The sequence below is a fragment of the Miniopterus natalensis genome, chromosome 4 (genome assembly GCF_054644295.1).
Source record: "Miniopterus natalensis isolate mMinNat1 chromosome 4, mMinNat1.hap1, whole genome shotgun sequence".
Lineage (NCBI taxonomy): Eukaryota > Metazoa > Chordata > Mammalia > Chiroptera > Miniopteridae > Miniopterus > Miniopterus natalensis.
In genome coordinates this window covers 80,649,301-80,676,191 of record NC_142084.1, presented here as the reverse complement: position 1 = coordinate 80,676,191, position 26,891 = coordinate 80,649,301, and the positions used below count along the sequence as shown (strand labels likewise).

The 26,891-nt window shown below is 48.4% G+C and overlaps 2 protein-coding genes across 2 annotated transcripts in view; one reads left to right on the top strand and one right to left on the bottom strand.

The window, feature by feature from the left end:
* The window catches only part of CCDC69 (coiled-coil domain containing 69), a 31,335-nt gene extending 28,124 nt beyond the window's left edge, over positions 1-3,211 (top strand). Inside the window, exons 6-9 of the mRNA XM_087816086.1 lie at positions 855-956; positions 1,449-1,568; positions 2,461-2,558; positions 2,994-3,211. Coding sequence (XP_087672212.1) covers positions 855-956; positions 1,449-1,568; positions 2,461-2,558; positions 2,994-3,171 — 498 coding nt within the window. The 3' untranslated portion in view covers positions 3,172-3,211. The remainder of the gene's footprint in view (positions 1-854; positions 957-1,448; positions 1,569-2,460; positions 2,559-2,993) is intronic.
* Positions 3,212-5,522: 2,311 nt separating this feature from the next.
* Positions 5,523-18,963, bottom strand: LOC107538018 (platelet-derived growth factor receptor-like protein). Its single transcript, XM_016214162.2, has 6 exons — positions 18,889-18,963; positions 12,291-12,630; positions 11,298-11,446; positions 9,540-9,833; positions 8,914-9,053; positions 5,523-5,738 (listed from the first exon to the last, which is right to left on the bottom strand). Exons 1-6 carry the CDS (start codon positions 18,944-18,946, stop codon positions 5,523-5,525), a joined length of 1,197 nt encoding a protein of 398 aa, XP_016069648.2. The 5' UTR covers positions 18,947-18,963.
* Positions 18,964-26,891: the final 7,928 nt, after the last annotated feature.

Sequence of the window (26,891 nt, the reverse complement as noted above, 5' to 3'; positions counted from 1 at the left end):
ACACCAGTGTGTTTCAAGGCAGGGAGGAAAGGAGGAAAATATGGAATACCTGTGGAACTGAAAGGAGTCCAAGATGCCTGGGGTATAGAGTGGGAGAGAGAACTGAGGCTGGAGAAGTAGGCAAGGGCCAAATGTCGGTGAGCCTGTAAATCATACGAAGCGGCTGCATTCTGTCCTAAAGGTAATGGGCAAGGTTTGGGTGGAGGAAATTCCTGGCAGGGGAAAACTGTGGAGACAAGAATGCACCTTGTGCCCGGCTGGGCGTGGCTCAGCCGTTGAGCGTCAACCTAGGATCCAGGCGATCGGGGTTCGATTCACAGTCAGGGCACATGCCCGGGTTGCGGGCTCGATCCCCAGCAGGGGTCGTGCAGGAGGAAGCCGATCAATGACTCTCTCATCATTGATGTTTCTATCTCTCTCTCCCTCCTTTCCTCTCTCTGAAATCAATAAAGATATATTTATAAAAAAAACAACAACAATGCACCTTGCAGTTGGAGGAGTGATGTGATATTTGGCTGCAGGAGATGGTGTGTAGTGGGGAGCCATGAGAGATCAGACTGGGAGAGTGTATTGAGCCCGGTTTGGATGTACTTTGAATGCCAAGCTAACACTGGCCTTGAATACCAGGACACTGTCCCCATGGCTATGGAGAGGCATCAAAGGCTTTAGAACAAGAGGCGGGACTGGTGTGTTTCAGTCAGTGGTTAAAGTGGTTTGAGCCTGCATGGTCGGGTATGGTAGAGCAAAGACAGGCTGAGGAACCCAAAACTGACCCCTCTCTGGGATGTGCTGAAGTCCACCTTCTGCCTTTGTGAACCAGGCTTTGACCATCTCCTCCCTGCTCCCTTCTCCAGGAGACCATAGATGGGCTGACCTCACAGCTGGAGGCCTTCCAGGCCAAGATGAAGAGGGTGGAGGAGTCCATCCTGAGCCGAGACTACAAGAAGCACATCCAGGTGGGTGGCAGTGCACCTGGGGGCCTTTCCCCCTGGAATCTCCAGGGTCTGGGCAACAGGAAAGGCAGTCCCTCTTCAAGGACAGGGCTCAGATGTGACATTCTTATCTTCACAAGGGACTGGAAGAAACAGGGTCCCCATGTCACTGGGCAGGGGGTTGGGGGGTAGTGAGAGGTGAGATTCAGAGAGAGGCATATGGGATAGTAAAATGCTCAGGCCCTAGATTCAGAGAGAACTAGGTACAAACAACAAACCGACCACTTAGCACAAGCAACTTAACCTACCTGAGCCATGGTTTCCTCATCTGTGTTGCCTCAAGGGGTGTTACTGGGATAGAATGAGATGCAGCCTATTAAGCACTTACCATGGGCCAAGAAAGGGAAGTGACTTCTGCAAGTCAGACAGTGAGTCGGAGGCAGAATGTTGAGGAGGGAGAGAGCCCGCGCACCTCTGCCTGCTGGTCTGATGAAGTCGCTCTATGGCCCTGTCTAGGATTATGGGAGCCCCAGTCAGTTCTGGGAGCAGGAGCTGGAGAGCTTGCATTTCGTCATCGAGATGAAGAATGAGCGTATTCATGAGCTGGACAAGCGGCTGATCCTCATGGAAACAGTGGTACGTGGGTGGACGCGCTGGGAGGATGCACCCTCAGGCCTCTGCTTACTGAGCATTTCCTCTGTGGAGGGTGCAGAGGGAAGGCACCCTGAGGCCCCCACCAACGGCTTTGACCTGCCACCCACGCCGGCCCTTGAGACAGCTGAGGCTGCTCTGTGGCCAGACAGGGTCAAGCTGGGGCTCCTTGTCATCTGGGTCCTGCACTTTTCTTGGCTATTTGTGTTGCTATGACATGGGTGACACCAGGGTAGGTAGCCTGGCTAATCAGGAGGGGCTAGCAGGTGTCACGTGTCAGGCAGGGGCTGAGGAAGGCTGGAAACCAGACAGATACGAGGGGCCAGAGTGGGCAGGGACAGGCCTGGGGAGCGGCTGGCATTAAGGACACAGGTGGTTCTGTCTTCAGGAGAAGGGAGGCCTTGGGAACCTAGGGTTGAACCTGAACAGAGATTATGTCGCCCTGGAAGAAGTCGCCCTGGTCCTGTGTGTGCCACACCACCTATATTTTAATCAGACTATCTCAAATGTTCCCTATACATTTTGTTCATTTTTATGGCATAGCATAACAGGCACACTTAATTTTTTTTAAAAATATATTTTATCCCTTGACTTTTGGAGAACCAAGAATATCCTTTCTCTTCTGAAATGATGGAGATACTAGAGGGTAGTGTCTGTAGCCTTTTTTTAACGATCTCATGTGGCAAAATTAAAAGCTGGCAGCCCTCTGTTTACTCCTTGGTTTTGTTTTTTTAGGCAATCTTACTGCTCCATGAAATGTAACATTTGGTCTAGAATGAGCCAGTGTTTTCAGTGACCACATATAAGAGGGAGGTGATGGCACACATTGTATCATGGGAGTTTGGTGGCTTTCTGAGCTTGTTCTGATTTGTTACAGAAAGAAAAAAACCTGATGTTGGAGGAGAAGATCAGCACCCTCCAGCAGGAGAGTGAGGACCTCCTCGCCCGGGGCCGCAAGCAAGCAGCAGCCTCAAGGTAGCCCCCCCCCACCTTTCCTCCCGTCCCACCCTCATTGCCAGAACCCCCAGTTGAGAGTCTCAGAAAAGCTCAGAGAATGGACTGACAGGTGGGCCCAGGCCTATCGGGGGAAAGTGGCCCGGTTCCTTGGGAGCTGGGTATCCCTAGGGACCAGCTCTACCTGGAAACCCAAATCAAAGGCCCTGATTAGGATCCACTTGTCCCCATCCTGGCTGAGTGGGCTTCATGGGAAAGCCCGATCGGGGAAAGAGGAAACAGGAAACTTACAGCTCAAGAGGCTGAATGAATGAATGAATGTGCACGCATGAATCGGGTGGGGACCCTGGAGCAGGCTGGTGGCCCATCTAAGGAAGGCGTCCTAGAGGAATGGGTTGGGCTCTGCAGTCACTGGAGACCCTGAGAGGCAACCCTGGCCTCTGTCTGCATCCACAGGCAGCTCTCGGAGGACCTGCGTCTCGCCCACGAGGCCCTGGAGAAGGAGTCACAGTTAAGGCGACAGCTCCAGCAGGAGAGGGAGGAGCTGCTGTACCGGGTCCTTGGGGCTGACGCTGCGCCCGCCTTCCCCCTGGCCTCAGTCACCCCCACTGAGGTCTCCTTCCTGGCCACATAGGCTCAGGCCCTGGGCAACCATGACGCCTGTGGTCACAGCTCCCTCTCCAGGACCTTCCAGAGACGACAGCAGGGGCCTCGCATTCTGTTCCCAGGAGGGGACGACGACAGGAGTGAGATGGGAGCCGGGGTGTGTGCCCAGTGAGCCCCGGGGGCTTGGGCCATGTAGAGTCACCAGTGGGGCTTTGGAGGCCCCAGGAGCCTTGTTTCGAGCTGGCCCAGGAACAAGCAAGAGGGGTCCCCCCCCCCCCATTCAGGGAGCTGTGAGGCTTTCCCAGGGGAGCCTGTGCCGCTTTGACCATTGGTCAGAGAACACAACCTCCTGGTCCTAACTTGTCAGCTTTGCTGCCAGCTCATCCACATACCCCTAGATGTCCCTGCGTCTGCCTGGCCTTCTCTCAGCCTCAGTTTACCGCTCCTCTAAAACGATTGGGGGAACTGAACAAATGACTCTCATATCACTACAGTTCCCATTCTAGGACTGTCGGAAGGTCAGGCTCCGAACTGCGGGATGGGGGAGGAAGTGGCTCAAACCCTAAGACTCGATGGGAAGGGTGAGCGTCTGGGAGGGTGTCACTGGAGGCCCTTGGGGCTGGCAGTGCCAGGGACCAACCCAGCCACGGCAGGGTCTGGGCAGGACATCGGACATGCCACTGCTTGGTGGTCCCAGGGTCTGGTCAACCCAGGGGTTATGGCCAGAGCTCCTCCTCCCTGACCAGGCAAAGCTCACTCCTTAGCCCTCCGGGTCCCTCAGCCTCAGTGCCACGTGGGCACAGGGGCCACCTGGTGCGTTTGAGTACACTCCACCACCAAAGCTGGAACCTCACCTGTGTCCAGATGAGGAAACGTAGGTTGGGAGTGGGACTCACAAAGCCAGGACTTGGACCTCCTCTGTCATCCAGGTCTCATCTTGTGCTTTTTCTTTCTCCCCAGGCTCTGGGGATATCAGATCTGTGACAGTCTGTCTCCTCCTTCCTCTCTCAGGCCCCCACCCACTCAGGTCTCTCTTTTACTCCTGCTCGCACCTTAACTCCCACCACCGCTGGTCTCAGGCCCCTAGAACCTGGCCCTCCCCTTCCCCACCAGTGCCAAGGGGTGGCCGGAGTAACTCACCCCTGCAGGCCTGCCCAGCCTGACATCTGGGGATTTCAGATTGTTCTCAGGAAGCTTCCAGTCAGCTGGAGGCTGTACTAATAACCTTCCTTGCATAGAGCATTTTAATAAATGCTTTCAGACACACCTCCCTCCTCTGATCTGCATAAGATCCTTGAAACAGGTTCCTACCCCTCTTCAGCATCAAAGCAGACTGAGATCACAGGAGCCGGAGGGCCTTGCCTGAGGCCCCCAGCTCCAGTCCCTGGCCTGGGCCAGCACATAGGAAAAGTTAGTCCATTAGAACTACAGTTTCCTCCATTGTCCCAGACTGCCCTCTGCATTCTCTGTCATCCCAGACTACCTCCTTCATTCATTTCTAGTTCTGGGAGTTCAGCAGGGCCAGGGGAGTCTGGTGATGGGCAGACAGGTCATCCAGGAGCCTTGGGGCAGCTCTGGAGTGAGTTACACATGTACTTCTTCATGTAACTTTCCCCAAAGGCTGTCTGGGATACACTAGTTCATTGGACATTAATAGGCACAACCAAGAAAAGAATTGGTGGCCAAGTAATTTGAGAAACTCTAGTTCAATCAGATTAAGCAGATCTGCAAACTGCAGGACTTCTCAGAACCTTTAATATGCTAATATACATTGCAAAGTCCCAAGAAAGAAGTGAAGTATTCAGCATTTCCTAAACTCCTTTGACTAAGTTTCAGAGCACTTAATGCTGTAAGATGCCCTTTAGAAAGCCTTGTTTCAGTGGGAGAGGCTGGGCTGGAAAGGGGGCCAGGTGTGGGGAGCAGGGTTTCTCTGTGTAGCCTTTGGTACATGGAGGAGATGAACTGTGGTCATAGCCTCACCCTGGGCCAGACAAGCTATGGAAACCAAATAGAAGCACAATAGTATTCCCTTGGCCTCTGTGTTTTTCTGGGAGAGGGAGGAGGGGGGTCCTCATGACGACCTCTGCTAGGGGAAGGCATCTGGGGCCTGGGCGACTCAGCAGGTTCTGGGCTCCCTCCTTGGGTGCTGGTGCCCAGTGGCCCTAGCTTTGCCCAGCCTCGGACCTGGGCTTGGAGTAAGGCGATAAGTGTGAAGTGAGGGGTAAAAGTAGAGAAGGGAGAGTGTAAGGGGTGAAGGCTAAGGTTCTTTCTCCCCTATGGGGGCACCTCCTTGGCATAAAAAACACCAAAGTTCACACAATTACCTATTCCTGCTTCTGCCCACTGCGCCACACCCAGATGCCTGTATCAGGGAAGGAGCTAGGAAGGGGCAGGGGAGACACGAGGGCTTCGGGTCACGTGGACGTGAGTGGTGGCAGTCCCAGTGCCCTGAAGGTTGGTGGCCCGGCAGGTGTAGATGCCAGCGTCCCCAGCCCGGGCCTCTTCCACATACAGGGTGCTCCCTGCCTCCTGCTGTACCTGGCCCTCCTTGCGTACCACATCGGTCCACTTGCTGACGTAGGGGGGTCGGCCCATCTGTAGGTAGAATACATAAGTATCTGTCAGCTTCCTCAGTTCCATCTCTGACTCAGGCCCCAGCACTCAGATAAGAGGCATCCCTCAGGGAAAGGGGAAGTGACTTGCCCAAGATCACAGCTCAGTGTCAGAGACCCTGAAAAGCCAGGTTCTTTGTGGAAAATGCAAAGCTTCTCAAGTCCCTGGAGAGCAGTTGGGGTCCCCTCCCCACTCACGGAGAAGCTGTAGGTAACAGGCCGGAGCAGCACCTCCCTGGATGGGTTTGTGGCACTCTGGTTCTGTGCGGATGTCAATGGTTACTCCCTCCCCAAAGGGAGGAAGTGGGGGACCCATTATCAAAATTCACCGGGAAAACACAGTTAAGCAGAGTTAAATTGGGGAAACTCAAACCACTGAGTCTGTCACATGTGCTGGTGAGTTTTGAGTCTCCACGGCGAGTGGTGGTTATAAAAGGCAGTGTTTTCCTAAGAACACTTTTTTTGGGGGGAGGAACATGTTTGGGGAGATACTGGCATAGTGAAAACATGGTCTCCTAACCATCTGCATGTTCTTTTTCCCTTGTTGGGTCTCAGCTTCCACTTTTGACAAGTGAGAGAATGGCACCCCACACACACTATTTCTATGTCCTAAAGCGGGGCTCCCCATCACATTTTTTCTGGGTGCAGCCCTCCCTCCAAAGCTCATGTCCGAGTGACAAGACTCCTTTGTTTCACCCCTTAAATTTACAACAAGTTGGACATGTATAATTCAGAGCATCCATAGCTCAACACACAAACACACCTGAAAGATCCATGCATCGGGACATCTGAAGATGGGTGTATTGGAATGAGTAGGGGAAGTAGGACAGAGAAGGACAGGGACGGTGGCAACAGATGCAGTTCGGTGCCCACTGCGATTCCAGCAAGCAAAGTAGTGGAAAAGTCTAGCTGCAGCCCTCACACTAGGGCCTGGAGTGTAACGGGCAGAAGCAGTTTTCCTCTGGGAAAAGGCATCTTGCTTCCCTTCTCCCCATTGTAGCAGAGCTGGGCAGAGGTAGCTGGGAAGCTTTAAACAACACAGCAGTGCCACCATCCATCGTTAGTTGGGAGGCAAAGTAGTGAGTTTGCAAACTTTTCTCCTTTGCCCCACCCGTCCCAACAGAGCCTGGTAAAGAAAGCCGAGATGCCCCAAATAACACAGCAGTGCCGCCCACAGCCATTCCTGGCAGGGGGGCAGAGATCTGAGATCATAAACTTGCCCCCTCTCCCCATGCCCTACCCATCTCAGGAGAGCCCAGTAGAGGCAGTGAGATTGCCTCCAAAAACACAGCAGGCTCAGTGGCCACTAGTGAAAAAAGGTAGCTCTAGGAGCTCCCAAAACCCATTCTTCACCACCCACCACGTTCACCCACCACAATGGTCGTGCTGAAACTGAGGCGGGCTGGTCACAAATGGGACACCCACCATCCCAGTGTGTATGCGGCATTTTCCTCAATCTAAGTGACCCTATTCCACCACTAGCCTAGGGGTGCTAATGGTACAAGTAAAAGAACACAAAAACCTGTGCTATACCACCACCTACTGGAATATGAAAGACAGTACCCTACCTGGCAAAGTGCTGAATTATTGAGAGCAGAACAGTATCTAAGCAACAAAAGGGTTCATTGCCTCCACTATACAGGCAGAGACACAATCCATCAAACACCATGAACAGCCAAGGTAACTTGGGAGCACAGAAAGAAAATAGTCTCCAGAAAATACAGTCATGGAAGACTGGGACTTAACTGACGGAGAATTCGAGATTGTAGTTATGAAGAAACTCAACATTATGCAAGAAAAATTAATGAACAAAAAGGAGTATTTTACCAAAGAGATTGAAACTACAAAAAAAGAACCAAATTCCGGAGCTGAAGCACTCAATAAATGAGGAAAGTATTAGAGAGCATTGGAAGTAGAGCAGATCAGATGGAAGAGAGAATTAGTGAGCTTGAAGATAGAAATCTAGGAATAACCCAGGAGGAAGAAGAGAGAGAACTAAGTTTTTAAAAATGAAAGGTCTCTACAAGAACTATCCGACTACGTTAGAAAGAGCAACCTAAGGATAGTAAGTGTGCCAGAAGGAGGAGGGAGTGAGAAGGGAACAGAAAGCCTACTCAGTGACCTAATTGGTGAGCACTTCCCAAGTCTATGGAAAGAACTGGGGTCTACAATTGAGGGAGCTAATAGAACACATAATTATGACACACAAAAAGACCTGCTCCAAGACTCATTGTATTCAAACTGACCAAAAAAAAACAAAGATAAAAAGGAATTCTCAAGGCAGCCAGGGAACAAAAGACAACGGACACCCCATTAGATTATCACCCGGTTTCTCAATAGAAGAATTACAAGGCAGGAGAGAATAGAAGGAAATATTGGAAGACGAGAGCCATCAGTCAAGGATTTTACCCAGCAAAGTTAATCTTTAGACGTGAAGGGAAAGCAGAGGCTTTCCCAGGCAAACAACAGCTGAGAGACCTTGTTACCACAAGCTCTACATTATAAGAAATGTTGAAGGAAGCTCTTCTACCAGAAACAAAAACACAAACATATACAAAACTTGGAGTAAGGTGACTAACAGGCAGAAGCAAGACGCAGCTCAGGCCCCATTTTTGTGTGATTTGGGCCAGTTTGGTCTCGTCACCTCAGAGAAGATGTCCTAACCGCTCTATCTTAAGTACACCTGACCACTTCCCTATGTTAACCTTGATGCAGCTCATATGCCCCAGAGATCATGTTTGTTCACTTCCCCTCCCGGTTTAGACTGTGAGCTCACAGAGAGCAGAAGCCATGTCTCTCACTGAGTCGTCATCATAGTCGCAGTACCTCGTACAGCATCTGGCACGTGGTGGGTGCTCAATAATTATCACTGGATAAATCAGCAAAGGAACACATCGTACATTTTTATACAAGAACCCGTGAAGTAGCTCTATCTGACAAATGAGGAAACTGAGGCCCAGAAGAGGGAAGTGACTTGCCCGAGGTCACTCAGAGAAGTCGCGTCAGAGTTGGGACTGGAATCCCTGTTTGTCAGATTCCCAGTCAAGCAGTGGCTCCACTGTGCTGTGACCACCCCTGGCCCTCGCCCGAATCCTTCACTCCCACACTCCGGCGCCACAGACACGCACACTCTCAGCCTCCTCTTACCCTCTGCTTACCTTCTGCCCCGGATACTCCCAGCTGAAGTCCACAACAATCTCGGGCTCGCTCAGAACTGTGCAGGTCACATTGAAGTTCTCTCCCAGTAGGGCAGATGTTGCTGAAGCTTGGATGGTGGGTTTGGGGGACGAAGATGGGTCTGCCATGGAGAAGACGGGGGAAATGGGGACAAACATGTTGAATTGATTTAATGATTGAATGGAATGGGCGAAGTGGTTAAATTCAGAGAGGATGAGCGGTTGAGGTGGTTGAGTTGACAGAGGACGTGTGTGCGGATATAACGAATGAACAGATGGGTAGATGACGGAACAGGTGACCTGATGGAGGATGGGTGAATGGAATGATTGAGTTGAGGGTGGATGAGTGGAACAATGTGGCTCGAGTAAGAATAAGTGGGTGAACAGAAAGGCTGAACTGATGCAGCCTGGCTCAACAGCGGATTGGCTGGCTGTTCCTGGACATGACGGTTGAATACAAGGCATGTTGTTAAAAGGTCGTTGGTGGTTTAGATCTCCATAATCCACAGATTCCAAACCTGAGGTTCCCAAAGGAGGCATCCCTCCCCATCTCCTGCCCTGCCCTGCCCTGCCCTGCCCTGCCCACCCAGTGCCCTAGGCTCACGCACAGTTGATGTAGATCAGCATGTACTTGGTAGAGATTTGTCTCAAGCCTCCTAGGCTGGCCAAGCAGAAGAGGGAGCCAGCCAAGGAAGCTCGGGGTCGGTGGATAGTGAAGCCCTTCTTTACATCAAAGGAGATGTCCGTCCCATCCACTGGGACCTCCTCTGGGGGGAACTCTCGATGCAGTGTCACCTGGGCCAGGGGGTTGGTCACCTGGCAGGGAAGCAGGGCTGGTTGATGACTGCGTAACTGTACCACCTCATAATAATTCTCTGTGGGCACAAAGAGCTCTTCTGGGTCTGGAAGGAAGAAAGGAGAGAGAAGAATGAGCTTGGGACAGATTTATTGTTTCCTGCTGCTCTACCGCCACTCGTGAGCATGAAGTCCCTTGTGGGGACTTGAAATCCCACTTTCCCTGCCCTTCTCTGTCTCCATGTTCTTTCCTCTCTGGTAAGGGGTTCTGAACTGGGGGTTGAAGACCAGCCTGCTAGTGCCAGCTTTTGTCATTAGCTTGCTGTGCATCTTAAACAAATCTCTTTCCCTCTCTGGTCTTTGGTGTCTTCATTTGTACCATGAGGGGGTTCAGATGGCTTGGCCTCGAATGGTCCTTCAATGTGAGAAGTATTATAGGAAGTATTGAACTTGAAGTTGAGGTTTCTGGTTTGATTCCCAATCCTGTCACCCACTAGCTGTGGGATCTTAAGCAAATCACTTTCTTCCTCTGAGCCTTGGTTCTTATATGTCAGGTAGGAGCGATTATCCCATTCTGGCCTACTTTGCAGAGCTGATTAGAAGCAAGTGGGATACTGGATATGAGGCACCAGGCCTGTGGGAGGCACACATTCATCAAACTCTCTCAAGGTACTTTCAGCAACACAGCCTCAGGTCAGATTCTTGGGTGCACAGTGGTGCGGTGAGTAGAAATTATCTGCGGACCAGCTTTCTAGAGCAGTGCTGTCCAATAGAACCTTCTGGCATGATGGAAATGTTCTGTATCTGTGCTAATATGTAACCACTAGCCACGTGCGGCTATCAGGCATTTGCAAATGCAGCTAGTGCAACTGAGAAACTGAATTTTAAACTTATTTCATTTCATTAATTAAGATTTAAATAGCCCCATCGGTTTAGTGGCTTCTGCATTGGATGAAACCACTCTAAGGTTGGACAAACGCAATGGTTAACTTTGGCTGAGCATTAGAATCACCTGAGTGGTTTTAAAATAACCAATTCCTGGGCATCACCCCCAGACCAAGTAAATCAGAACCTTGCTGGGGGCAGGGGAGAGAATCAGTAGCTTTAAGTCTCCATAGGTGATGCTGGTGGGCAACCAGACTGCTGGTTCCCAAATCTTCCCAAAGACAGGACTTCCCTGTAGGACTTGACATTCCAGGGTTCCAGACTTCCTCCAGACTTAATGGGCATGGGGCCCAGAAACCTGTGTTTTTAAGAGGTTTCCAGGTGACACTGAGTCAGGGGTCAAGGGCCTCTAGATTGGGTGATCATTACTGTTATGGTTGGATTTGAGTAAGGGAGACCAGCCGATTCTAAAAGAGCCATCTGTTTCCTCAGTGGAACAAAGTTGGGCTCCTCACATCTCCACGGAATTAGCCATCCAGTCCCAGAATGTCACAAGAAGGATCTTGGAGACCACTCGGGGCACAAGTCCCTCATTTTACAGGTGGGGCGAAGGGGAAAAACTTAAGACAGTTATGTCCGGAGGGTTTTCTCTGATCGAGGCCTTGGAGACGCGGCCTCCAGGGCACCTGTGAAGAAGATGAAGGCCCTTCCCTGGCGGTCCCGGCCTTCGGTGCAGGCGGCCCGGCAGTCGCGGGCCCAGCAGCTGTACTCCCCGGTGTCGGCGCCCGTGGAGTTCACCAGCTGTAGCCGGCTGTGCTGGCTGAAGTGCTTGATTCTGAAAGACAGTGGGTGGGGGCAGGAGGTGGGTGTGCCTGAGACACCCGGGGGCAGTGCCTGGTTGGTTGACAGTCCTCCCCAACTTTCATCACCCCAGCCACCCAGCTCCCCTTCCCCAGCGGAGCTGGCAGGGTTTGTTTGGGCCCCACCCACAGTTTCTGACCGGCTGGCCTATCCCACACGCAACTTCTAACTGGCCCATCTGCCCCGCGTTGACCATGCCCACCCATTGCGAGTGGGATCCCCCAGAGTCCTCTGTGCTCCTTGGCTCCTTCCTGTGTCTCTCTGTTCAGGTCAGCAATTGCCCTCTAGGCACCTCTACCTGCCAAAGGAGGCAGAGTTCCAGGAAATCTCATTTTAAGACTAAATTGGGAGAAAATAGACAAACCTGAGCCCAGTTTTGTATCCCAGCCTCTGCCTGCCTTCTTGTGGGCTTGGGTGGGCACTGCTGGTGGGGCCCACTTTGCCTTTCTTTCCGGCTTCCCTACAGCGGTGCCCCTGACAGAAGGGTGGCCTCCAGCTGGACAGCCGGCCTCTTTTGCCTTACCATTGCCACCTTTCTCCCTATGGGCACTATTTGCTGCCCCCAGAACTGACTTCCCAGGATTGTGGGAAGCCCTGTCTCCCATTCTGTGAAGTCACTATGCATCTGATGGGTCTTGTGAGCCCACCTTACTGTTCTTTCAGATGCCTGCAGTTGTACATAATAGGATGCCCAGTGTGGGTCCTGGGCCATTTTAATCCCTATGGAAACTGTTGGAGTGCTAATAAACCGCTGCCCAACACCCTCTGACCCACCCTGGGCCCATGCAGGCTGCCTCGGGAGTTCCTCCACCCCATACCTGAGGCGCCCCTCACCCTCCTCTTCCAGGTACACAGGCACCCTCCAGTGGACCACCTTTCCCGGGCAGCGCAGCTCCAGGGGCTCCCCAGCCCGCAGGCTCAGAGAGTCCCCCACCTTCTGGAAGTGGCCCCTCCCTAGCACCTGGGTCAGGATGGAGGGGGTCTGGGGGCTGGGAGCTGCAGCCTCCACAGGAGTCTTCATCTGCAGGGACTTCTGTCTCCGGTCTGATTTGGGTTTTCGCCTGCCTGGGGCCCCTGGGGGCTTCATCTCACCAGGGCTGGCTGCTTTGACAGCCTTCTTCTGAGCCTTTGGAGCTCTGCCATGCTCCTGGATTTCAGCTGCAGGGAAGACAGGATGGGCCTGGGGTCACCAGCCCTCACCATTCGCCTCCAGTTCTGTCCTTTCTTCACCCCAGCAGTTGACAGAATCCCAGAGTTCTGTTAAGACCTTTTCTACTTATTACTACTACAAGTCACTGCCACTCTTTAGGAAAAAAATAAAATAAAACACAGACAAACCAAGGAAAAAAAATTAAATTTGCTCCCAAACTTACCATCCAGAGAGAACCACCATGAATATTTGAAGCACATTTCCCCCAGGCTATTTTAATGCAGATATTTTAAATAACTATTTTGTTAAAAAATAAAATGGAACAATACAATACATATCTCTAATGTGAATTTTCACTTAGTAATAGGTTTTGATTAGCATTCCATGTCAAACACATGTACACCAACATTTTTTTATGACTTGCATGGGATTTCATGGTTCGGATGTATCATGATTTATTTTTTCATTGTTGGGTATTTGGGTTTTTTTACACTTAGCCAAAGTGGAACTGCTTGTGGGTTATGCCAGGGAACTTAACACATTTTCTTTTCCAACTTGCCACTGATATTTTAACACCTTCTAAAGCATGCTCCAAAAGAGATCGCTTAACCTGCACTTAGATATGTCTAGTGATGGGGAGCTCAGTATCTAATAATACCAATAGCTACCGTTGGGAGAGTCTACAGTGTTTCTGGAACAGTACTAGCCCATTTATACACATTTTCTTATTTCATCTTCTTAATGATGACCGCAAAGTACACATAACTCTGATTTCACAGATGAGGAACTTGAGGCTCATAGAGGTTAACTTTCCGAAGGTCCAGTGCTAAGGAGTAGGAGACCTTGAACTCAAACCCAGGTCAGCCTGACTCCAGAGCCCATGGTGATTCCACCAGTAGCTTATCCCAGTGCCCAATGGCCTGGACTGCTAGGAAGTCCTTGCAGATGTTGGCCCACGATCCTCAACTTTTACCAGATCTAATTTTTCTTCCCCACGGAAGAGGAAATGAAATCATTCCATGTGCCTGCTGATCACCCCACCCCCAAATCTTCTCTTCGTATAGAGAAGGTTATGCAGTTTGCACCAAGACCCAAGGCTCTTTCTTTTCCTTCCTAGTAGTTCCCAGATGCACCCTTTTCTCTCTGTCTCACTGCTAACAGTGGGGCCCTGATCAGATCACATTCAGACTGTCAGTGTAGCTCCCAAATAACTAGCCTTTTTGGCCTGATTAGATACAGCTTAAACCACGATGTTACAAAAGCCTTGGGCCACCCCGTCATTGGCGGGGGTGGCAGGGAACAATTAAGCAAGGGACCTAGAAGAGTGTGTGGGCAGCAGGAATAGAAAAGGTCCCAGTGGAGTTTAGCAACTGTCCTTTTTTATGGTCCCTGACCACACCATCATTTACACAGGCAGGCACCTAATGGGAAAAAAAACATACACACGTGAAAAAAAACAAAAGAAAGGACCAAACCCCCACTTTCACACCTGAGTCCTCAATTGTTAAGTTTTCACAATTGTTAAGAACAAACTCCATTCGCCCTGGGTGTCTCCTTTGCTCCCACTACAACCCCACTCAGGACTTCAGACACCAAATGGGTGGGGTCCTTTTATTCTATACCGAGCAATTCTCTGCGACACACTGGATGTCCTACAGCTTCAATCAATTCGGACACATCTACGCAGAGAGAGCGTCAGACCCCGCAGGTTACGGCTCAGTCCCACAGGACTGCCCCTCCCCTCCCACTTCAGGGCCAGCCTCAGGTCACCTGTGCTTCTGACCAACAGGCTGTAAATCGGGGGGCCCACACCCGCCTCCTGAGATTTGATTTGCTAGAATGGTTCATAGGACTCAGGGAAACATTTGCCAGTTTATTATAAAAAGAAATGATAAAGGATGCATATGACCATCCAAATGGAAGAGAGACACAGGGCCAGGTAAGTGGGAAGGAGCACAGGGCTTCCGTGCCCTCTCCAGGTGTACTCTCTCCCAGCCCCTCCAAGCACTCAGCAGCCCAGTTCTCCCAACCCCATACTCCTGGGACATTTCTGGAGGCTTCCTCACACAGGCAGAGCCCATCATTAACTCAGTCCCCAGCCCCTCTCTGTTTCCCACAGGATGGGGGCGGGGCTGAAAGGGCCAAGCTTCTTTGGTCTTTCTGGTGACCTCCTCCATCCTGAAGCTATCCGGGAGCCCACCAAGGGTCACCTCATTAGAACAAAAGACCCTCCTATCACCTGGAAAATTCCAAGTGATTCAGGAGCTCTGTGTCAGGAATCGAGGTAGGTCAAAGACCAAATATTACAACAAAAGATGCTCCTAGTGCTCTTATCACTGAGGAAATTACAAGGGTTTTAGGAGCTCTGTGCCAGGAACCAGGAGCAGAGACACAAATATATTTTTTCTATTATTTCACAACAATGTAGACGGTCTCCCTGGTGTCCCTAATGGGGACACCTATCCTGGGGGCCATGCCTGGCCTTGGAGGGAAAGGGTGTTTCAATGATTTTAAGAAGTTTTGGTGGTTTGGGGGAGGTTTATTTTGAATTCCTTACATGGAAAGAGAATTTAACAGTTCACAGAGAATCCCCCCCCCCACGCACACGCATACGTGCACGTGCGCACACACACACACATATTCTGGTTTAACCTTTGCCATAGCCCCCGAAGGGCCACCCAGTGAGCAGATATTACTCCCTTTTACAGGGTAAGAAACTAAGCCTCAGAGAGAACAGCTGGGCTTGACATATTAATGAGGTGACCTAGAACACTGAAGTCTGGCATCGAAAAACGAAGATGCTTTGAGGCGGTATCTAGGCCACTCCAGAGAAGGGATGGTGAGCCTGGACCAGCTGATGGAACACGGACTTCAGAGCCAGTGGTGCTGGGCTTTCCTTGTTTGCTCTGCTACAAACTCGCTGTGTGACCTTGGCCAAGTCACTTGAGTCCCCTGAGCCACATTTTCCTCATTTAGAAAATGAGAACAAGAGCTCCTGCCTGGCACGACTGCAGGTGTACCTCGTTTATGGCGCTTCACTTTATGGTGCTTCTCAGATGTTGCATTTTTTACAAACTGAAGGCAAAACCCTCCACTAGCAAAAAGATTACACCTCTCTTTACTGCAATACCCTCTTTATTTATGGTGGTCTGGAACCGAATGTGCAATAGCTCCGAGGTATGCCTGTATTATGTATATTAAGTGAGAATATACGTAAGCACTTATAGTGCCTGGCAGATAGTAGCTCAATAAATAGTCATCATGAATAGTGTATTCATTTCTGTTGCTATAACAAATTGTCACAAATTAAGTGACTTAAAACAACACACATTTATTATCTTACAGTTCTGGGGGTCAGAAGTCTGACATGGGTCTCAAGGGGCTAAAATTAAGGGCTGTATTCCTTCTGGAGGCTCTTGGGAAATCTGTTTCCTCCACTTTTCCTGCCTGTAGAGGCTGCCCACATTCCTTGGCCAGGGCCCCGCTGCTCCACCTGCAAAGCCAGCAATGCTGGCCCAAGTCTTCCTCACGCAGCGTCTCTCTGGCTCTCTGGTCTGACTCCCTCTTCTGCTTTCAGGGATGATCGTGATCACACTGGGCAAACGGTCCTTCCTATTCTAAGGTCAGCTGATTAGCAACTTGAATTCCACCCGCAGCCTTAAATTTGCCATGTGAGGTTCTGGGGATTAGGATGTGGACATCCTTGGAAGCATGTTATTCTGCCTGCCACAAATGGTATATTTTTAAAAATCCAAATATAAAGCTAATGTTTTAATAGCCAGACATCCATAGATAGAGGCCTTCCATGAAGCACACAAGCCAATCAGAGGGCAGGATAAGAGAGGGGCCAGGAGTGACTGCTGGTTCTTTTTTTTTTTTAATCCTCACAGAAGATATGTTTTTATTGATTTTATGATTTTTAAAAAATATATCTTTATTGATTTTAGAGAGAGGAAAGGAGAGGAGAGAGAGAAAGAAACATCAATGATGAGAGAGTCATTGATCAGCTGCCTAGCCCGAAACCCTGATCACCTAGACCCTAGGTCGACGCTCAACCCCTGGGCCACACCCTGCCAGGCCTTTATTGATTTTAGAGAGAGAGGAAGGGGGAGGGAGAGAGAGTGAGAAACATTGATCGGTGTCTCCTGTACATGCCCCAACCAGGGACTGATCCCGAAACCTTTTTTTTGTTTGGTGTACGGGACAACATGCCAAGCAGTGAGCCACCTGGCCAGGGTCCTGCTGGTTTTTTGATTGCCCGTCATTGAGAGGCCACTGTGAGAGCAGCAGGCGGGAGGAAGGAAGTCTCTGGATTCTAGGTCTGGAGACCTATTTGGTCTGGAGTTGCGATCTGACTGAGGGCTGGGGTAGAGTGGCGCCCGGAGCTGGGGCTGTCCTGCCGGATCTGACAGGGCCACCGCAAGCCCTGATTACAGGGCGGCTGCAAACACATCTGCACTAGCAGAGGCCCCACTTCCCAGGCTGCGGGCTGTGCCCAGGAGCACATGGGCAGGGCTCTCTGGGAGCCACCACAGGATGTCTGCAGCTTTGGAGCCTCTGGGTTTGCCAAGCCAATAGTCACTTAGGGAAACTGAGGGAAGACATCAAGTTTCATTTCAGGACCTGATGATGATGATGATAATGATCATAACTAAAAATTCTTAGGCCCCTAGGGGGCGCTGTGCAGAGCGCTCTCCACACATTATCTAACACTCACAGAGCCCTATCAGAAAGCTTTCACGGACATCCCCATTTTACAGATGAGGAAAATGAGTGTCATGCGGTTTGCCCAACACATCCTGTCTGATGCTAGCACGTTGTATATTCATCCTGCTGTGTCTAGGTCTCATAAAACAAAGAGGTTGGACTAAACCAGAACTTTTCAAGTTTAAAAGCAAACCAATCTATAGATAAAGTCTAGATAGCAGAACCCTCTCTTGAAATATTAAAAGGCCAAAGATAAAAAATAATAATAGGGTCGTTCTGGTTGAAGGGGGTGGGGGTTGGAAACCCCAATCCAGCTTTTCACTATTTTCCCTCTCACTCCCACCCCAAGGCAGGCAACAGAACAACAGAATTGCTTCCTTAGAGCATAGTTTTTAAATCCCTGGGCTAGATGACTCTCAAGGATCCTTCTCAATGCCCATGTGCTAAATGTCTGAGATCACATCACTCTAGAATCCCCACCCCCAACTCCTTCTCTTTCAGATAACCCTCCCATTTCAACCATCAGCTTTTGCTGAACTGCTACTTGCTTACGAGGAAGATGACTGCCCCCTCCCTCCCATCTGAAGCTCCCTAAATAACATCTGATAGCACCATATGGGAACATCGCCAAGGGCCAGACAGCATCTGGATGAGGGAGTCTGGGATGACACCATCTCTCCAAATCCTGTGCCAAGCCCAGTTATTCTCTTGCTGAGATTATTCCAGTCCCAACCTCTTCCTGGGATGGCTGGAAGTGGAGAGATGGAGGAAAAGTCTCCCTGGGGCCTCAGCCTCCCCCTAAGGATCTGTCTTCTATTAGGTTCTGGGCTAGAAATCTTTCAGCCTGTGCCCCTGATGGAGCCCTCAAACTGCTGCTATTTGTGAGCAAAATGATAGACTCTTAGAGTCAAAGAACCTAGAAATAAACACTCTAACTTTTAGAATTATATAATCTTGGTATGGTCCGCTTTAATCAAGGTCTTTACAATTAAAATAATATTGCTACCACTTGTTGAGTATTTACGCGTGAGGCTCCAGGCCAAACGTTTATATACATTATGTCATTCAGTCCTCAAAACCACTCTATAATTTTAAGATTACTGTTATCCCCACTTTACTCCTGAATAAACCGAGTCTTAGAGACTGTTTTATTAAATCTTACCAGTGAGCCTCGAAAAGCCAGGATTTGTTCTGTCAGATTTCAGAGCTCCACGTACTTTGAACCACCCATGAGTCTATGTCATTAATAGATTTAAACTGAGAGCCTCTGATCAGAGAGGCCTGTTGGCTCTGGAAGATCACGCAGCCCACCTTCACTGTAGAGGTGAAGAAGCTGAGCTCCCAGAGGTGACAGGACCCAGCCAAGGTAGCAAAGACACTGAATGGAGGAGCTGAGCTCAGAGCTTAGCTCCCAACACCAGGGGTCCAGCGCTCATTCCTCTTCCCTATGTGGTCAACAGGGCACACTCCTGGGAAAGGCGGAGGGGGGGGTTGGGGGCGTGTCTGGACATCCTGGGGGAGTAAAAATGATTTGCAGAGATGGAAGGCGAGGTCCCTACCTGAAATGACACAGATGAGCAGGCAACAGGACAAGATGCAGAGGGTTCTGGGATCCATGGTGAGCGACCTGGAGCTGCAAGGGACAGACTGTTGGGGCTGGCGCGCCTGAGCGGGGGAAGTAGGAGCAATGGACCCCTGGGAATGGGAGGGGATGGGACCTGATTTCAAAGGCAAATCAAAGTCTGGAGCCCTGGTTTCTCCAGGACTTCAAACAAAATTCCTTTCTCTGGGTTCCCCCTTGCCAAGGTGAATGGAGCTATTCAGAGCCCTGCTCAGGAAAAAACAGTCCTGCCGCCAGGAGTTGAGGGTCCCCAAGGCCAGACAGGCGGAGTTGGGAGGCAGCTGGAAGGGCCATTGAAGATCACGGGAGGGTCATGGAGGAGGAAGACAGGAATATCTGAGGACAAAATAGGTGAGTGTGGCCAGAAGGGGGGTGGAGTTTGAACTGGACTGAAAGCAAGGCCTGGGCCACATCTGCTGGCCACTGGCTTTGCATAGCCTGTGAGCTAAGGATGGTTTTAACGTTTTTAAATGGTTAAAAACAAATTGGTGACACATGAAAATTATAGGAAATTCAAATCTCAGTGTCCATAAATAAAGTCACATTGGAAAATGGTCACACTCACAATCATGTGCACTGTCTGGGCTGCTTCTGCACCATGATAGCAGAATGGAGCAGTTGTGACAGTGACATGTGGCCCACAGAGCCTAAAATACTTACTGTGTGGGCCTCAGCAGAAAAGTTTGTTAACCCTTGCACTAAAGGATGGTATTTCTAAAAAATAATTTTACTTAATAATCTATAAATAAAATTTATTCTAAAAAAAAATTGCAGATGAAGCTTCATATGGTTTGACACTGTACATATTTTTCTTAAATTTGCTTTTTCTTTTTTTTTTTTAACTCAGTAATGTGCCTGGTCCCTTATGGATACCTACCTTTATACTTTTTAAAGTGCTACATAGTATTCTATGGCTGGCCTCTACCACAGTTTATCTATTCACTTACCAAAGGACTTTCAGGTTGTTTCCATTTAGGTGGTTGTCTCCGTTTTTTTGCTGTTGGAAACAAAGCTGCAATGAGCAAGAACTAGCATTTTCAGGCTCACGGAGCTGCGTTCCCTTGAAGACGATGTTTGTTAAGTGAAAGTATGGTATTAAATACAGACATGGCACCAGATGTCTTTTCACTCATTTATGTTTGTGACCTAAGGAAACACCGCAGCGCAAATCCCTCCACATGTAGCCGTAAACCGTTTCCTGTCCTGCAGAGCTTTGTCTACATTCTAACTTTTGCTTGGAGCTGGTGGAACCCCTCCTGGCTTCAGATTGAACCAGGATTCCCTCTGTATACTTATACTCAGTGGTCATTCTTGGCAGGAGGGAGATAGTGGGGGTGGGTGGGAAGAGAGAATGGGGAGCTTGGGGTTCTATTCTCACTTTACCACTTAATTGTGTGACCTTAAGCAGCTTTGTCTCTTTGAGCCTCAGTTTCCCCATCTGTTCAAGGAGGCTGTTGGGCAGCTAGAGCTCTGGCCTCTCAGGACTTTAACATTCCCTTTTCAGCGACTGAGTCCTGTAAGGAGGGGAAGGGTTCTGAGAGGTGATGGTTTAGCTTCCAGCCTGATGGGTGAAGTACTCTCAAGGGTAAGTGGGAGCACGGCCTGTCACCACTTTGAACCCAAGTTCCTGCTGATTGTTCCTCAGGGAGAGGTTTCATAAGAAGCGCATCCAAGTATCCCAGATAATAGGCACAGGGGACCAGTTCAAGGCCCTGGGGAATGCCTCTTGGTGGGTCTAGATCTTGTACTGTTGTAAGCTCTCAGATCACCCTGTTCTCCATCCCACAGCACTCTCAAGGTTTATATTTGTGATTATGTCATGAATGTCCATATCTGGCCCTCTAGGGTGTGAGCTGGGACCAGGTCTGCTTTATAAGCTGGGACCAGGTCTGCTTTGCTCACCCTTTGTCCCAGTCCCTTAGCACAGTGCCTGGAACTTTGTGGGCATTAGCCAAGCATTTGCTGAATGAATGAATGAATGAATGAATGAATGAATGAATGAATGAACAAACGAACTGGTATCCAGGCTGGTTTCAACAGCAGAGATACAGCCCAGCCTTCTCTCTAATCCAAGGACTCTCAAAGAAGCAAAAAATGGAGGGGTGGGGAGCAGAAGGGGGGGAGCACAGACGGGCCAGGCAATCTCATGGAATTGGAAAGGTCACAGGTTACTCCCTTCCTGGGTGTGAGATCCTCGGGTGGTCGGGGGTGGGGAGCGTCTGGAATAGTAGACTGGGAATAAACACTCATGGAATCTTTGACTTGTAGAATTCATGCATTCACTTATTTATCGTTCATCAAATATTTATTGAGAGTCTACTTTACCAAGCAATGGAGATACGAAGACAGGCATTAACCAAATCACACACATATCTGTTTACCAATTAGGGCCGTGTTCGGATGGGAAAGAGCAGGATTCCAGCAGAGACATGGGAAGGGGTGGATACAGAGCACTGCAGGAAGAATTAGGAAGGAATTTCTGAAGAAGTGCTATTTAAGGAGAAACCCACAAGAATAGTAAGAGCTAGTCAGGCAAGCTTCTGCAGGGCTTAGAAGAGCTTTCATTCCATGCAAATGAAATCTTTCGAGAGAATTTCGAGTGAGTCATGGGATCTTGGGGTCCCAGAAAACGAATCTCAGAATTATAGACTCTCAGTCTCATAGAATCTTGAAACAAGCCCTTACCGACTCTTCAACAGTCAATGGAAACTGAGCCTGTTAGAGACTCAGTGTCTTCTCATAGAGGAACAAAGGGATTCTTAAGAGATCATCTGTTCCTGTCCCTTCTCTCCACCAGTGTCTAGAAAGAACAAAACGAAACTGCAAGGGTATGTAACCCAGCCAGAATTAGCTCTCACCTCTTATTACTAGTAGCGCAGGACTCCATCCATTTACTTAATAATAATAGCAATGCTTACATTTATTGTCGCATCACTGTGCTAATTGCTGCTAAGTGATTTGTATCACTTTATCAGTGAATTCCAACAATAAATTTGTGAGGCAGATACTTTTATACTACCCATGTGATGTGACCAAGGAAACAGACTCTCAGGGGAAAAACTGGTTAATGGTTATATTCAGCGAGACGTGGTGGAAACAGACCCTAGGGCTTTTTCCCCCCCTTATTTGCTTTTTAAAGACCGTGCTCTAAAGCACTGTGCTACTCAGTTGTTTTTTTAATTACCGCAGCTTACAGGGCTACCCTTTTCACAGTGACCCCAGCCTTCCTAGAACTTTCCCCTTAGGGGTCAAGGTAATCTCTTGGCTTGACTTTGCTGTGGGGTGATGAGCTGTCTGGAAAGTCCATAGTACATTCTCATGTCCAAGGAGCAAAGCATTCTGAAGACCTAAACGTGCTATTAAACCTAAAAGAAGTGTTTGTTTATGGGATCCAAGAGACAGCACAGAGTCAGGAAACGTGAGTTCCAGTCTGAGCCCAGGCACGAAATAGCTATGCTATGCAGGCTAAGTCATGGGGCCTCCCTGGGTCCCAGGGAGGGCCCACCAGCCAGTCAGCCCATGTATTTCAGATGGGATTACAGTGCCTGCTCTGTCCACCTCCACTGTCCAGGAGTAATGGATGCAAATATGTTTTGTGACCTGTGAAACAGATGTAATAATGCTAAGGTTCAATGGTTTCTCTTCTACCTTGTGAGAGAGATTTCCTCTCAACAGAGAGCAATTTAGGAATTGTTATCAGAAGCCTCAAAAAACATTCATTAATCTTTTATGTGGAATTCAAGTTTTAGGAAACAATTGTAAAGCCATGTTGAAAATATCAGAGACAACCTAAATGTCCAACAATAGGCAATTAGATAAAATATGCTACTAACCATACAATGAAATTTGACAGTTATTTTAAATGTTTTAAAGAAGAATATTTAATTACATAAAAAGATGTTCACAATAAATTAAGGTTTATAAAAGATAAATTAATATTTGCAAAAGTTTCAATGTTTTGCAAAGAAAAGTATAAGTGTGTGGCACATAAGTACTCCATAAATGCTGCTCTTATTATTGTTATTGTTATATAATAAAAGATGGGTTAACGTGGTGTTAATGTAGGCTATCTTTAAATTGTCAGATTATGACTTTACATTTTTTTATCTTGTGCTTACCTATAATGGATATCTATTATTTTTACAGTAAAAAACAAACAACAAAAGTCATGAAAAAAGTGGTTCTGTGATTTTTAAATTTATCTTTGTTGTTGAAAGTATTACAGATGTCAGTTGCGTGACTTTTAAACCTGTCTCTTAGTTGTACACTGCTTCTCCGTCTCTCCAACCTCTAAGCGACCTGCCTGCCCAAAACTGTCCTCACATTGCTGAGACCCCGCAGCAGGAAATAACCTGCTTCACATCAAGTGGTTAGAAACTCCTAGGTCCTCTCCTATAGGGGAAAGAAATCCTCAAGTCTTACAGAGGAATGACAGGCACTAAGGCTGGCCTTAAGGGGACTTGTAGCGGAAGGGGAGGTTCCTGGTGATCCTGTGAACAGTACTGCCTGGGGCTCCTTCCTCCAGAGCAGTGGATTTCCAACCTTTCTCATCTCATGGCACAGATAAACTAATTACTGAAATTCTGCAGCACACCAAAAAATACATTTTTTTCTGATCTGATACACACACAAAAATAGGTATAATTTTAATTCATTCATACCAGACAGCTATTGTGTTGGCCATTGTCATATTTTTAATTGACACTCTAAGGGAAAAGAGGTCAGTGTCCCTGACTAAATAGTCAGGTAGTGCGTGTTTTAAAAAAACTCTTGCGGTACACCAGTTGAAAATCACTGCTACAGAGAACTTAAAGTGAGACCCAGCTCTAGAATGCCCAGTACTGGGCACCCTCTCCTGATGGAGGCCGGCAGAACTGGGACCTGCCAGCAGGTGGCGGTATTGGACTATTCCAGCTTCCCAGAGGGCAGCCTGCAGATCCTGACTTCTCTTAAATCAGGGACACTAAAGCCCAGAAAAGAGATCTGAGAACGTGTGGGATCCCAGTCCATTGTTCTAGGCCACCTCACACTGTCTCTCTTACAAACACTTTTGGAAGGGTCGCTCTGTGGAGGAAGGGGTTGGGACCGGGCCAAAAAGATGAAGCCATCTTAGTGTGTTTCTGTCCCACACTTGCCTTCTTCCAGCCACTGAGTCGGCATAACAGAGGCTTATTTGCTAGTCCATAGCCCCTGTTTAGGTTGTTGCATTTTTATTTATTTATTTATTTTTTGGTTAACAAATACAGTGTTTGCCCTGGCCAGGTGGCTCAGTTGGTTGGAGTGTCGTCCTGTACACCAAAAAGGTTTTGGGTTTGATTCCCAGTCAGAGCACATACCTGGGTTGCAGGTTCAATCACCGGTCAGGGCGTGCACAGGAGGCAACCAATCAGTGTTTCTCTCTCATTGATATTTCTCCATCTCTCTCTCTTTCTCTCTCAAATTAATTTAAACAACAACAACAATATATCCTTAGGCAAGGATTAAAAACAAATACAGTGTTGGGCCTCAAACCTTTCCTGTATTTCAAGTTATTTTCTTAGGACTGGTTCCCAGAAATGAGATAGTCAACTCAAAGACAGTGAACAGCACATTGGCCTTTTTCTGCAGCTCAGGAATAGGGCTCTGGGCTCTGAAGTCAAGGCCACCTGGCTTCCGGTCCTGCCTCAGACACGTGGGCTGTCTTTGGGCAAAGGCCATAATTTCTCTGAACGTCACTTAACTTCACTGTAAATTAAGAATTCGGATAGTGCCCCTGCCAGACACTGCCCCATGTCTTTGCCGGCCCTTTCAGCAAAACTCCTGGAATAAGTCGTCGGCACTTTTATCCTGAGCCCATTCCTCTCTGGCCTTTACCCCCAACACTCCAACGCATCTGCTCTTCAGAGCACGAGAAACGTTGACCTTCATGTTGCTAAATCCGTGGTGGATTCTTGGGTCCTGTCCTACTGGACCTAAGAGCAGCATTTGGCACAACTGATCACTGCCTCCTCCTTGAAGCAGTTTTTTCACCTCGTTTCCAGGACAATGCCCTGCTAGGGTTCCTTCCGTGTCACAGCAAGTTATCCCCCTGTCGTCTTCATTGGACCCTCTTCTTCTGCCTGACTCCGCGTAGCTTGTTCCTTGGTTCCTTTATCCTTTGGTGACCTCATCTCTTTCTCAGGCCCTGAGCAGTATTTTTGTGCCTGTGACTTCCAAATTCACATCTCCGGCCTTGACCTCATCTGACCTCCAGATTTGTCTATCCAACTGCCTCTGTGACGTCTCCTCTTGGATGTGCGATAGAAATCTTACACAAACGGGTTCAGATTTGCACTCCTGATCTTTTCCCCACTTTCACCCCCAAAATCACTCCTGCAGCTCTGCTCATCTCAGTTCATGGGAAATCCATCCTTCCACTGGCTTAGGCCAAGATCCCTGAAGTCATTCTTGCATTCTTGACTCCTTTTTTTCACCTCACATCCAATCCTTCAGGAAATCATGTTAACTCCACCTTGAAATATATCCAGCCCCTACCCAGTTCTCACCACCTCCATTTCTGCCTCTCTGGCCGAGTGTAGGGGAGCTCGCTGAGATGCAATGTAGCTCCAGCAGCAAAGGCGTCTGGGAAATGGTGGACTCTTAACTGTCTGTAGCCTCAAGCTTGGCTGACTACCCAGAAAGCCAGAATGCCTCCCAAATATAAACCTCATCCCCCCAGGAAGGAGTATAATGAATGTATAGAGTGTGATAACTGCCTGATGTTATCTGTTAACTTAGGAATGCATTGCTCTTTCCGGTGAGCTACGTGACTACCCACCATATGGTTTTACTATTAACCCCCTATGAAAAAGAGATCCTAACCTGGGAGGAGTGAGGGTTTTTTCCCAGCCGGCCACCGCTGGGAGCAGCTGCCTTGCCCATGTATGTAAGTTTCTCCTATTAAAGCTCTTATGAGTTTGAATGAGGCTACAAATTGAAGAACTGAAGGTGTCAGTTCTTCAAAATGGATCATGAATTTAGACATCTGGGGCTTTCCCCTAATACCAAGCCACCAGCACCTGTTTCCTGGGTTACTGCAGAAGCCTCCTAATGGATCTACTACTCTATGCTCGCCCCTCATTGGTATTCAGTACTCTTAGCACAGAGGTCTGAGTAACCCTTTAGGACATATGTCATCTCCGGAATATATAAAGAACTCTTATGACTCAACAACAAAAAGACAAACAATCTAATTTAAAAATCAGCCAAGACTCAAATAGACAGTTCTCCAAAGGAGATATACAAAGAGCCAACAAGGAGCTGAAAAGATGTCCAACATCATTAGTCACTGGAGAAATGCAAATCAAAATCACAATGTGATACCATTTCACACCAATTAGGGTGGCATTAAAAACTAAAACCATCATCCAACACCCATTTTTGATAAAAACTCTCAGCAAAGGGGGAATAGAGGGATCATACCTCAACATAATAAAGGCCATATATGACAAATCCACAGCCAACATCATTCTCAATGGGCAGAAACTAAAACCATTTCCCCCAAGAACAGGAACAAGACGGGGTGTCCACTTTCACCACTCTTAGTCAACATAGTACTGGAAGTCCTAGCCACAGCGATCAGACAAGAAGAAAACATAAAAGGCATCCGAATTGGAAAAGAGGAAGTAAAACTGTCCTTATTTGCAGATGACATGATATTGTACATAGAAAATCCTAAAGACTCCACCAAAAGACTATCAGATTTAATAAATGAATTCGGTAAGGTAGCAGGATACAAAATTAACACCTAGAAATGGATGGCATTTTTATATACCAATAATGTACTCTCAGAGGGAGAAACTAAAAAAAAAAAAAAAAAATCCCATTTACCCTTGCAACAAAAAAATTTAGATATTTAGGAATAAACTTAACCAAGAAGGTAAAAAACTTGTACTGTACTCGGAAAACTATAGGATGTTGCAA